Genomic DNA, 13354 nt, shown 5'->3' on the forward strand with positions numbered 1-13354 from the left:
GAGTCCTGTGTCCCTAGCCCATTAAGGGCATCATGGAAACATATTGTATCGAAATAGTTTGGAGGAGAATACCGGGGATGAAAGAGAATGGGTGCTTTGATCAGCTCCCTGGGGTCCTGAGTGCGCACAGACCGGCCTGCGAGACCTCATTCAGCCCCAGCGAGACACACTTACGAGACCATTCAATGTGATTTGCATATTTGTAATTTATCACATTGGGTCCTCCGAACATCCCCCCCCCCCCTTCCTTTGCAAGGTAAATAAAAGTTGGGCTGAATAACACAAGTATCAATCATCTCAGGGCGAGGGGGAAACGAGTCGGCGGAGCCCAGGCGAGCGCCGGCGAAGAAGTCCGCAAAGTTGGAAGGCCAGAGAAGGGAAATGCAAAGAATTCCTTTAGACAACAGGTTGGAGGCTAATAAACCCCCGCCCCAAAAAAAGCAAGCCTGGGGCAACAGTTGCTCTCCGTCGCTGTCCCGCCGCAAGAAAGCGTTTGGGAATTCAGCTCGTAAAAGCGAATCGCCCCAAGGCACGTGGCGAGGAGAGAGGCCGGTCTGCGTCTGTGTGCCAAGCCAGAGAGAAAAACTTGGGCACCTTGTTCCGGGGAGGGGGGGGGGATACGAACCGGCCCTTTTCTAGGTTCCTGGGCTCGCCCTTCATCTCAGGCGTCCCTGTTAGTTCACGGGCTCTTCTTGCTTTAGGAAGGGCGCGAGCAGAGCTAAACGTCGCCTCCCCTGGAGAGGGAAAGCGCTTTGGGGATTCCAGTCCCAGGGCAAGAGGCGAGTTAAGAGGACGGCATTGTTCGACTCTTTAACCAACTCCAGTTAAACAGCAAACAGGAATCTTCAACTTGACCTTGGAAAAGGGCTCCGACGCCTCCAGCTCATCTATCAAGCCCCCCCCCCCCCCGTGACAATGATGTATTTCCAAGTATTGTCAGAGATCATGAAAAGATTGATAAATTCGCCTCTCTGCACACTCAGACGAAAGGCTCCTTCTGGAAAGAAGCTTGCTGTAAAAAGCGCGCCTTCTCATCTCCACGTCTTTTGGGGCTTGGCGAGGGGGGGGAGAAGGCGGGGGGGGGCGGTGAAGAAGAGAAACGAGCGCCCTTAAATCAGAGGCGGTCATATTTCTTGGAGGAGCACGAGAAAGCTGGGGACAATCCTCCCCATATTAAACGCAATATTTCTTGGCTTTGGCGAGGAACAAAAGTCATAGCAAGACGTCTTTGTGACTAATTCAGTCAAAGGGCCGGCTCTGGTTCCCCCTGCAGAAAGGTCACTGTCGTTGTGTATGGTCCACCAAGGGGGGGTTTTCACAGGGAAAACGGAGCCAGCTGTCCCTGTCACACTTGCCCCACTGGGGGGGCACACACTGGGCATGGTTGTTAACGCCATTCTACACCTGCAAAATCTACCCATTTCCAAGACTTTTCAAGGGGCTTTTTTCTTTCCCGCTCCCTTCCCGAAGCCCCTCTTCTTCTTCTTCGTCTTCTGCCCCCCCCCCTCTCCACTTTGACAACGACTATTCAAGTTGGCCTTGAAAGCGGCGGGAGGCAAGGGGGCCGCTTTCGGAGCTTGGGGTGGGTGCCCATTGAGCGCCTGGCCAAAGAAAGTTTGACAAAGTCCCAAATGCTTTGCGCCAACGTGGAAACGGCCTGTTGCTAACGGAAGTGCCCTTTAGCCAAAGCTCGACCCGCCGGCCAGGCCGGCCCCCTCCCTGCCTTGGCAGAGCGCTCTCCGCAGGCCTTGTTTGGGGCCTCCGGCTCTTGGCTGGAGCCGCAGAAGGAGCCTTTCCCCTGGCCCGCGCCTTCCCTCGGCCCTGTCCCTGCACGACCGGCCGCCGCAGCCCCCCAGCGCCACGCGGCCGGCTCCGGGGCTCCCGGGCAGGAAGGGCTCGAGCGGTCCCGAGGCGGCGACAAATTCAACCGGGAGGGCGGGAAACGACCTTCCCACGGGCGCTGTGCCCTGGCCCGAGCCCCGCGCGGCCTGGGCAAGGGCCCCGGGCGGGCTGGGGACCCGCGGGGAGGCTTCCCGGGAGCGGGAGAGCGGTTGGGCAGCCACCCCAGCCGGCCCTCTCGGGGCTTCGCCTCCCGGCCGGCTCTGCACAAGGCCCCGCGAGGGGGCGGCTGGGCGCGGAGGCCTGGCGCGGCGGGCGAGGCGCCTGGGCCTCCACAGGGCCTAGCCAAGGGCTCGTGGGCCCAGGCCCGGGCTTAAAGGGGCCTGCTTTGGGCCTGAGGGCGGGAGGGGCGGGGCGGCGGGCGGGAGGCGGCCTGCGAGCGGGAAAGCGTCGCCCGGGCAGCGGGACAGGCGCTCGGCGCAACAAGTGGCCTGCGAGCAGGTGCGCCGGAAGGCGGCGAGGGGAAGGGCCGGGGGCGCGGGCGGAGGAGGAGGGCTGCGGCCGCCAGAGCCCCCCGGGGGCGCCCGGGTTGGGCCACGGCGGGGAGGGGCCACTTGGCCCCGGGCACCTGCCGCCGGCGAACCGAGGGGCCTTGGGGCCGGGCGCAGCAGCAGCGGCGGCGTCGAGCGCCAGCGCCCCCGTGCCTATCCGGGGCCTCCGGCTCGCCTCGCTTCGGCAGCCGCCCGGGGGGGCAAGTCCCGGCGGCCGGGCCGGGTCGAACCCTTCGGTGTGCCCTCCGGGGGTGCGCGGCCACCGGGCCGCCTTCCCCCTGCGCGCCTCGCCCTCGGCCCGACCGGCGTGGGCGGGCGCCCTCTTGGAGACCTCCATGCGCAAAGAGGCCCGGCCGGGCGGAGAGCCTTCCTTGGCGGCCCCTTCCCGGCCTCCCTGGCCGCCGAGGCCAAGACGAAAGCCTGCGAGGCTCCGGCGGGGGGTGCTCCCCGTTCCGGGCTCCCCCGAGGGGGCTCCCCGCCAGCGGCCCGGCGGCCCGGGGGGCGAGGAGAGAGGCAGGGCGCGTGCGCGTCTCCGGCCGGGGACCCTCCCCAGACGCTCGCGCCACAGTTTGGGGAGAGTTTGGCCAAGGGGGCCCCAGAGCCGCTTCCCGCCCGAGCGCGGCCTGCCGCCGCTGAGAGGCCTGCCCGAGGCCTCCGGGGGGCTCCCCAGGCGCGGCCGAGGGGGGGGGCTGGGGCCGGGGGGGGGCGGCGGGGGGGCCGGAGCGAGGCTTTGAGGCGGCCCGGGGAGGCCCCTGCGCACCAGGCTGGCCGCGCGCTCCGCCACGGAGGGCCGCTCTCTTGTGCAGCCGCGCGCGCCTCATTAGCCGAGCCAGCCACTCAGGCTGCCCCCGCCCCTTTGTTCGCCTTAAAAGTAAGGCAGCGCGTTAAAAGACATGACAATGTTCTCCCCCCGGCTCACAAGTCCCAGCGAAGGGCCCTTGAGCTTGGCAAAAATCAGGCGAATCATTCAGCGTGCCACCCCGCACCTGTGATCTTGGCATTGAAAACCCCGCAGACCTATTCCCTATTAAACTTAATTATTCCCCCCAGGCACACAATGGTTGAAATGGAGCAGGTTGGAGTCTGTTTATTGGTCGTAAATGTTTTTCTGAAGATCTTCTGAATCTCATTGTTAGCTCGTTGTTTGAGGCTGCCCTCTTTCTTTCAGCCGAGAGTAGCCTTGGACTTTTGCATTTTCAATCGTAACATCTGCTTAATCGTACGGATCAAAATATGGAGACACAAAACATATGTAATGGTGGATTTGTTAAATCCTGGTAATGAGTTATTAACAAGGGAAAACAATAGGCCGGGATGGTGAGAGCCTTATGGTTACAGAGTCACTTCATGCGAGGCCTGACGGTCCCCTTCTTGATAAATGGAACGAAGGTCTGAACACCAGGTGATAGCAAGAAAATCAATGTCTTTAGAGGCCAGCACCGAGACTTTTTTTTCTGTGTGAAAAATTAGGAGACATAAAATTTAATTGGCTGATCAGAGAAAGGGTGGGGGCGGGGGAAGCCGGCCTTAAGTTTAATTGCCAGTTGAAGGCTGAGACACACACAAAAAAAATAAAATTAAAAAAAAAACCTGGTCCTGTTTGCTCGCATCCCGGCTCCCCTTGCAAGTGCATCATTGAGAATGTGTTTTATTATAACACATGTCATGCTTTACAGTTCCCATATTGTGTCCGGACAATGCTTAATGGTACATTAAAGACAAGCAAACCATGCCAACACGTCTTGGAGACATTGTAAGGGCCTCTCGGCCTCTTTGCTTGTTTTAGGCAGCTGCAGCCGCAGCACCCAGAAACACAAAAAGAACAAGTTTGAAATACCAGGTGCATCCGAGGGAAACCCGACAGGGATTGATATGTTATAGCCCAGGACATGAACCTAGCAATAAAGATATCATTTCGATTGTCTGCCGCTTCCACGCCATGTAAAAAGCAAGAGGCGCCCGGGCAGGCCGCTTTTGCTGGCACGACGCTGGCCCTCGCTGGGTTTGCCTATCTGCCGCGGCCAAATCCGAACACCTGTTGGCCAGACCTCACATCCCGTCGTGGGAATCGTTGCCTCCCCAGGCTTCGCGGTCTGGAAAAGGCCATTTGTTGTGGAATGAGCGCGGGCCCATTCCCACAGGCCGGGCGGAGGGGGAGCGGGGGGCGGACAGGGAGATTTACCAGGGACACTCAACTGGTGTTTGTTCATGCTGGCAGCTGGTCCCCGATGCCCCTGCAAAAGAGCCCTTAATGAACCTGGGATGAGTGCATGCCTGGCCGAGGTTTCACACCCCATATATTAGAGGGGCCTTAATCCGAATATTGGCAGCTTAGGCAGCCTGGGAACCCCAAGAGAGCCCGTTCCCAAGTCTCCGCTGCGCCCGGCCGCGGCTGGCGGGAGAGCAGCCCTGGCCTTTCCCAAACCTCCCCTGCCGTTTAGGGCCCAGGAGATTGATGCGCCGGGCCTGAGCAGCCCCCTTTTTGTATGGCGGAGGCGTCTTTTCAGTGGGGTTTCAGGGGCATCACAAATGCCATTGGACTCCAGGGCGAGGACGGCCGGATGGAAGCGAGCAGGGGGGAGAAGGCGACGGGGCTCCCGCCCAAGATGACAACAGTCTCGGGAGACTGTCTCGCCCCTTGGTTTAGGGGCATAAATCAGGGGATCTGCGGGGTTGGGGAGGGGGGGAGCGGGAGGCGAGGGGCCCGGGCCAAGGCGGCGGCCGGCAACGCCAGCACAGGCTGCAGCCAGCGGCAGCCCCCGAGGCTGGGCCTGTTTGGGATTGAGGCTGGGGTTGGGGGGGGGGCGGCTGGGGGGGGTGCGAGCTCCTCTAGAGATGGAGCCCCGGGAAGGGCGGGGATGTTGCCCCATGAAGGGCGGGGGGGGGGGGGCTTTTCATCACCCAGCCTTCCTCCTGCCCGACGGGTCCCGCTGCTAGTGGAGGGGCGGCTGCTTTGGACCGACTGGAGGGGTCTTTCCAGTCTTCGCCCCCCAAGGCTTAGCTGGGTTGTTTGAATCGGGGGCAAAGATGGTGAGGCGCTTTCCTCCAGCCTTTCTTGAAATGCTGCTTTACTTCCGATCCGACGGCAGGAGGGGAGGGGCCGAGGGACGGATGCATAATTCATCGCAGGATTTCTCCCCCGCCCGCGCCCCCCCCCAGCCGAAAGGGAGGGAGGGAACGATCTATGAATATTGTTATTGTTGTTCTGCGGGGGGGGGGCGGAAGAAAAGGGGGAGGCGGATTTCAAAGACTTGAATAGCTGTCAATCATGCAAGCCCACACGCTGGTCTTTCCAGTGCCAAGAAATATTTCTCTCTCCCCCCCCCCCCCAATTGCTGCTGCTTTTCTCGGGAGTTTTTCTCCTGCCCCCTCCAGGGCTTCGCAGCCGCGAGGCTCGGATCTCCTCGGGCCAGAGCACCCCCCCCCCTTCAGCAGGCCAAGGCTCCGCTGGCTGGGTGCGTGGCCGTCGAGGGCTTCTGCTGTCGCCCTGCTGCATGAACTGGGGGGGGGGGGGGGAGAGGCGAAAAGCAGCCGCCAGCCGCCGGGAAGGTTGCCTCGCAAAGGGGCTTGCCAAGTCAAGGAGACAGGAGAGTGACAAGATGGAGACCCCGGCGGTCCCCAGACGAGGCCAGGCTCTTCCGCTTCAGCTGCCCCGCACCAAAGGACGCCAGGAGCCCCTGGAGGACACAAAACGCGCGCCCCCCTGAGCACACACACGCACCCAGGGGCCCAGCCGAAGAAAAGCCCCCCACACGGAGACACACACACACACGTGCGTGCGTGCGGGGTCTGAACGGGGCCAGGGCCAGCGGAGAACCAGGGCTCCCCAGACACACCCAGGGGTGCCCCCCCTGTCCGCTCCCCGCCTTTCTCCGAAGAGGCCTGGCGACGCCCTGCCTCCTGCCAGCGGCTCTCTGGGTCCCACACTCCTTGGACAGGGCACTCGCGATGCACTGGTTCGCACAGGACAATCCAGCTGCAAAAGCACCCTGAGAGTGCATTATCCCAGGCCTATGTCTAAGGGGGTCCTAATCCGGGGCGAAAGGGAAGAAGAGGCAAACCCTCCTTCCTCCTCCCCACGACTTCCACAGCCGGGAAGCCTCGCGCTCCCTCCCCCTCGTTTTTGGCCTGGGGGGCTGCTTCACTGGGGATGGGGGGGGGTGACTGTCTTGACAATCGCTTGGGGAGGGGGCGGAGTATCCCCTCTCCTGCGGGAGCCGAACTAGGCTGAGGCAATGAGGCTGCGATTGGCTGACCAGCGCCGGATCGCGCCCCCCAACGCCCCCCCCCCCAGTCGCCCCTTAGTGCCGGCGGGCGAATGACCCCGAGGCGGCCTGGGCACTCCTGGCCGGGCAGCTCGGGAGGGCGCCGGATCTGAGCAGGGCATCTGGGTTCCTCCCGGGGGACCCGCCCGGTCCCTTGGCGTCTGACAAGCGGCGGGTACCACGGGAAAATCCGCACCTGTGGCCTTGGCCAGCAGCAGGCGCAGAAGCTGCAGCCGCCGCCGCAGCCCCGGGGCAAGCTCTCGGCCACCCACCCCCAGGGAATGGCGCGGGGCGGGGGAGCCAGCGCCTCCCCCCCCCCAGCCCAATATCACCGCAGAGAGGAGTTAACCCCTCTGCCGCCGGGCTCACAGGTTGTTCTGCTCGGGATGGCACGAGAGGGGAAGGGGCTTCTCTCCCGCTGCCTCCCCGGCCCACAGCTCTTTCTTGGAGTAGGGTGGGCACCGGGCCCACAGCACCGACAGGAACCGGCCCTCTCGCTGCCTGAGCTGTGCGCCTCCTCGCCCCCAAATCTGCCCCCCCCTCACCCGCGCTGCGGACACAGGCGCTGGCCTCGCCATAAACACCCCCCCCCCAGCCCGGACACCCACTGGTGCGCCGCCTGAGTGCAGAAGTTCTCCTGGGCAGGCTTGGGCTGTGGAGGGTTTCGGCGGCCCAAGGCAGGCCAGGGCAGGTGTGGCGGCCGTCGCCCCCTGGAAGCTGAGACTGGGAGGGGCTTGGCCCAGGTATCCTGTGCCTCAAGCAAGGGGGGAGGAGAGGCGCCTCCGAGGTCTCCTCTCCCCAGTACCCCCACCCACCACAGCAGTTTCAGGTTATGTGGGGCACCAATGATTTCCCTTTAGTGCAGGGGTAAGTCAACCTTTGGTCCTCCAGATATCCATGGACTACAATTACCACGAGCCCCTGCCAGCGTTTTGGAATTGTAGTCCATTAACATTTGGAGGACCATAGGTTGACTACCCCTGCTCTAGTGCAGTGGTCCCCAACCTTTTTAGCACCGGGGACCACTCACCGGGGACCACTCAATGCCTTTTACTGAGGCCCGGTGGGGGGGGGTAGTTTACTCCTCTACTCTCAACCACTGCCCTAATGCTCTCTGATCGCTATGGTAATGTTTAAACATCCCTTCAAAATAAGATACAGACACGCCACAACAATGAACATAAGGAACATTTTATTTTCATGGAAATTTTAACTCATGACAATGACAAATCAATGGGAACCCTGAGCTTGTTTCTCTGCAACGAGATAGTCCCATCTGGGAGTGATGGGAGACAAGGACACCCGAAGTGTGTTGTAAAGGGGTGGGGGGGGGAGAGAAGGCGTCCTTCGCGGCCCACCTCCAATTAGTCGACGGACCACATGTGGTCCGCAGCCCACAGGTTGGGGATCACTACTCTAGTGCATTCACTTCTAGGCTTCCTGAAGCACATCTTAAAAGCTATGGTAGGTATTACATTTTTCTTCCCATTATTTTCGTTACCACCACAAAAAATCAGGATGTACGAGGACCATAGAAGATACAGGTTATGATCTCCCTTGCATTAAACATAGCGTTCAGCCTGCTATAAGTGCCAAAAGTGGGACAGAAGTGTACATGAATCTATTAAATCTGGTATTTCCAGCAAAGTCCAAGCAAAATACTAGTACAGACTCACTGGTATAACAAAGAACCCAGATGAAATGGACCTAGAGGGAAAGTTTTTGTTGTGGTGCACAAAAGCCTAGGCTCAGAGGAAAATGGACCAAATGGGGCAGAAGGCAAAACTTCTGCAGCCTAAGACATCTCTCTCCAAACCGTTCTGGAAGGGGACACTTGATAGGTAGAAGAAGAGTTGGTTCTTGTATGCCACTTTCCTCTACCAGGAGGAGTCTCAAAGTGGATTACATTTGCCTTTCCTTTCCTCTCCCCACAACAGGCACCCTGTGAGGTGGTTGAGGTTGAGAGCCCTGATATTCCTGCTTGGTCAGAACAGCTTTATCAGTGCTGTGGTCAGCCCAAGGTCACCCAGCTGGCTGCATATGGAGGAGTGGGGAATCAAGCCTGACTCGCCAGATTAGAAGTCCACACTCCTAACCACTACACCGAGCTGTCTGACTGTAGAGCTGTAATGCACAAAGTCTATACAGAAGAGTTACCTTTAAAGAAAAAAGAGTGGGGGTCTGCTCTTTAAAAGCAGTCTCCTCTGCCCCCTCCTCTGGGATGAGTTCAGGGGCACTTTTAAGGCCCAGCAGTGTTTCATTCTGGATATAAGCCTTAAACTAAGCTTTGTTGGTCTTAAAGGTGCTCCTAGACTCAGACTTTGTCCTGTTGTTTCAGGCCAACAGGCTACCCACCTGACTCTAAAATGGGATGCAGTTCTACTGAGGGAGGCCAGCCACACAGCTCTGATGAGAGGGCAGAGGCCTGCCCTCTATGGCTATTATGCTAAACTTACATTTGCATTCTTTATGGACACCCCCCCAACCTCTTGCACATTGTTTTGTTACATTTGAGCATCTTCTTTACCTTCCTTCATACATGTGCACTTCCTTCAAAGGAATCACCTTTGATTTAATCAGAGTTTATTATAACAATATATAATTCAACAATTGGCATATTCATCACATGGCAATAAATTATCTTCACAGTTTCTGGGAAGTGTTTTCCCAGCCAAAAAAAAAGAAAGAAATTCCTGAAAGGTTCTGTGCTGGAGAAACCAAAATTATTGCATATTTTATAATTAACATAAATTATATAAATTATACATTTTAAAAGACAGTTCTGTTTCAGAAAGTCTGGGTCATAAATAGATAAATAAAATGTTGATTGCCATTAGAAGACTTTTTCTTTTTGTATTGAAGAGTACCTTTAAAAACAGAAGTCTCTGGGTACAAGTGTACAGGTATAAAGATTGTTTATATGTACAGGAGACAAGCCTTCAAGGTTCAGGACAGGAAGTCAAAGGGGGGCTCGTTTTCAATGTTTTTGAGGGAGGGCTGTTTGCTTAACTTCCTGGGGTCTTCTGGGGTCCACACTTTAGCAGTCCTGATAATGTTTTGTTCCTTCAGCTGCTTTTCGTCAGTCCACGATAGGGAATGTCCAGCCAGAGGAGGCAGCCCATAGTCCGGGTCGCTAGGAGAAGGCAATCCTGGGGGAAACAGACCAAAGAAAAAGGCAGGCTTTAAGTATTTGCGCCAAAGGTGTCACCGCAGGGACCAACCCAGCGCTCCCATGGGTGCTGCCCGGCTACAGCAGCCCTTGGGCTAACCCCAGCCTTCCGCACCTGTTGCACGAAGCAGGGACCAGAGGCCCCCCTCTCCCGAATCTATTTCCCGCACCCCTGGCCCTGCGCCCTGGCACAGTGAAAGGACCCGCTGCAAGGAGCGCTCCTTCAGGCCACAGACAGGGGAGCGCAACCCTTTGGGGACTCTCAGTTTGCACGGCGGGCGACTGTGCTGCACTCGCGCCAAAGGACACTTAGGGAGCGGGGCTGCCCCGTCTAGTGACCCGGGGACGCTGGTGAAGGAGGGCGGCGGGGGCTGGCCGGGCGCGGAGAACTCTGCGGGGCCTCTCTGCAGCCAGCCGCAGATCCTCCCCGTGCGCCCTGGGGTCTTCTCCATCTCTAGCCGTGCCTCCCCGCGGGCCGTGCTGCGCCCAAGAGGTGGCCAAGGCGGGGGGGGGGGGGAGTCCCCAGGGTGCCGGAGCGTGGCGGAGGCTTGGGAAGGCGAGGCGAGGCGGGCAGAGGCCCGGCGGGGCTCGAGGCTCCCGGGGCGCGGGGGGAGGAGGGGGGCGGGCGGGCACTTACGGGCGGTGCCGCGGTGGCAGATGATGACCTTCTTGGGCGGGCAGGGGCTGTGGCCGGCGGCGGGGCCGCACAGGGGCCGGTCGGCGCGGACGAGCTCGCTGAGGAAGTTGATGTAGCCGATGGCGAGGCGCAGCGTGTCCACCTTGGAGAGCCGCTTCTCGTAGGGCAGCGTGGGGATGTGCGAGCGCAGGCCCTCGAAGGCGTCGTTGATGGACTGCATGCGCCGCCGCTCGCGCACGTTGGCCGCCTGGCGCAGCTGCTGCAGCTCGGCCTCGGAGCGCACCCGACGGCGCCGCCGCGCCGCCGCCGCCGCCGCCCGGCCGCAGCACTGGAAGGCGAGGCGGCCGGGCGAGGCGGGCGGCGAGAAGGGCCCGTCGGGGCCGGGCGGGCAGCAGAAGGCGGCGCCCGGGCCGGGCGGGCAGCAGGGCGGGAAGGCGGAGGCCAGGAAGTCCCCCTCGTCGGCCTCCAGCAGCTCGTCGCCGTCCAGGGGGTCGCGCGGGGGGGAGGCGGCGTCGGCGAAGAAGGCCTCGTCGTCGAAGTAGGGCGCCGCCGCGAAGGAGTCCAGCCCGGCGGGGAAGTGCTCCAGCAGCACCGCCTCCATGCCGCCCTCGGCCCCGGACCGCCTTCGCCTCGCTGCCCGCGCGCGCTCTCGCCCCGGAGGGAGGCCGCAGACGCTCGGGCGCTGCGGGCCGGCACGCGAGGCCTCTTATAGGGACAACCCCGGGCGCGTGCCAGGAACCAGCGGCGCCAGCCAATCAGGGAGCCCGCCCAGAGCCCGGCGGCCAGGGGGGGCAGGGAGGGAGGGAGGCACACCTCGACGGCGGTGGGAGGGGCCGGGGAGGGAGTGGTGGCCGCCCTCCTTGGGGCGCCTTCCCCGCTGGCTCCAGGTGCGGGGCCACCCCTGCCCAGCCTCGGGCCTCTGTCTCCTGCTGTGGGCCAACGGGACCGCCCCGTCCACACTTGGCCCGCTCCGTCGCGCTTCTGAAGCTGCACCTCCGTCTCTTGCTTTGCCGTCGGGGAAGCCTGCAGAGCTGAAGCTGGAAGGGGCGCGGGCGGGAGTCTCGCCACCACCCGCATCCTATGGGCGGCTTCCCCGCGGAGGGGGTGCAGAGGGCAGATCTCCTGGAGACGCGCGCTTTTCTTTTGGGTGAATGAGACTACGGAGCCCGGCGTGGCGGGGATTGGGATGGAGACTCTGCGGAGTTACTCCGGGGTGCGGCCGTTAGATCGGAGTCTAGTAGCCCCGGAGGGCGTTATACCTGCCCTGGAGCTCCTCTTGGTCTCCAAGACGCTTCTTCCCTCGGATCGAGCTGTTCTGCCGCAGGCCAGCTCTGAGGTCCTCTGCTAGGACCTCCCGGGGATCGCCGCTCCCTCCCACGGCAACCTGGAGGAACTTGGCGCAGGTGGGCCCTGCCAATCGCCCAAAAGAAATGGCCGGGCGCTTATAATGGAAAGCCAGCGCCTGCCCAGTAAAATCGAGCGGATGCACTTCTAGGGCGACGCCAGAATTCCGGAGCCCGGAGCTTTGCGCTAACCTCTTCTTTCGTGTGAAATAAACAGATTTGGGACGTGGGCGCCGCCACCCCCCCTCGAGGTGGGTTTGCCCCTTCCCTTTCTTAAACTGCCCCTCCCGCACCGCATGCAAGATGACGCTCCGTGTCAGTGCCCCGGCGAGACCTTTGGATCCCCGGCTCCGGCTTCCCCGCCGACCCCCAAGGGGGCGCGAGGCCAGACGCCCTGGGCCACACAGAGCTGCTCTTCCGGAGTGGGTGGCAAACCGCTGAGCCGGCTCCGACGCGCACTGAGTCCGCATTCCCCGGCCAGCCCCAAAATGGGGACGGGGGAGGGGACGCCCCTTCTCCGTGGGGGCGAACAATGCTCCGATTGCATTTTCCAGCCGTGGCAAACCTACTCGCGCAGGAATCCCCCGAAGGTCTTGCTGGTTTTGGGGGGCTCTGAGGTCTTGTCTCCCCAAGATATTCCTCCTTTTGGTGTGGGCCCCTCGCTCTGGAGAGCCAGTGCAGCCGTGCCAGGATTGGTGCCGTCCTGTGACCCACACAGGACTCAAACGGATGCGCGCAACCGTGAGCTGAGGCGGCGCATCGCACCACACGACGCCCGTTTCCTCCTGACCGGTTTGGCGTGGATCTAGAGCCGATCGGAGCTTCGCCATCCACCCTCGCTGCAGGCTTCCCTCCCGCACATCCCAGCGCAAACACTCCCTCGCTGCGGTGGGAATTCGGACGGCGACCAAAGGCGCGGACAGACCCTCGACGGCTGTCTTTCCCTTCCAGCCCTGCTGCACCAATCCTGCCCGACTGTCCTGGTATGCGCGGGGCTGGGCTTCCGGTTGGTACGGGGGACCTTCTAGACATCTCGACCCGGCCGTGAAAGCCCGAGGGGTTCCAGGCAAGGAGCCTTCCCGCCTGGCGCCAGCGATTAGCAGTGACCTGCCTGGCAGGGCTGTTGTGGGAACAAAGGAGGTGGGGGTGTTAAATCGCTCTGCTTAGTCAAAGCGATAGCTCAATCGGGGATTACGTCCATAATTTCTGACGGTCTTTCTCAGACTTCGGGCAGGAAGATTTTTAAATACCCGACCAAGTGGCGCCTTTCCTGACCCGGACTGTGTGGGCCTTGCTGCTAAGCAAATGCGACTGGGACTTGGGGGTTCGCGGTTGCAGCCGAGGGCGACCCCGAGGCTCTCTTGTCGGGTCGGTGATGGCTGGTGATGGCTGTTGAGCGTGGGACAGAGGGGGAGGGGGAACAGCGCTCCCCCACCCCCTTTCCGAATGCGAGCCAAGGCTAGCGCCAGGAGGGTAATGAGTGACCAGACTTCAAAGCCCTTTTGGCCCCGCCAGGATAACGCGACCAATCTGGAGAACAGCAGCCAGAG

General features: G+C 61.1%; 1 protein-coding gene across 1 annotated transcript; it reads right to left on the reverse strand.

The window, feature by feature from the left end:
- Positions 1-7767: 7767 nt before the first annotated feature.
- Positions 7768-11126, reverse strand: PTF1A (pancreas associated transcription factor 1a). The gene is made up of 2 exons (XM_077303993.1): positions 10462-11126; positions 7768-9804 (listed from the first exon to the last, which is right to left on the reverse strand). Exons 1-2 carry the CDS (start codon positions 11060-11062, stop codon positions 9602-9604), a joined length of 804 nt encoding a protein of 267 aa, XP_077160108.1. The 5' UTR covers positions 11063-11126; the 3' UTR covers positions 7768-9601.
- Between the last annotated feature and the right edge of the window lie 2228 nt (positions 11127-13354).

The sequence above is a fragment of the Paroedura picta genome, chromosome 11, assembly GCF_049243985.1.
Source record: "Paroedura picta isolate Pp20150507F chromosome 11, Ppicta_v3.0, whole genome shotgun sequence".
Lineage (NCBI taxonomy): Eukaryota > Metazoa > Chordata > Lepidosauria > Squamata > Gekkonidae > Paroedura > Paroedura picta.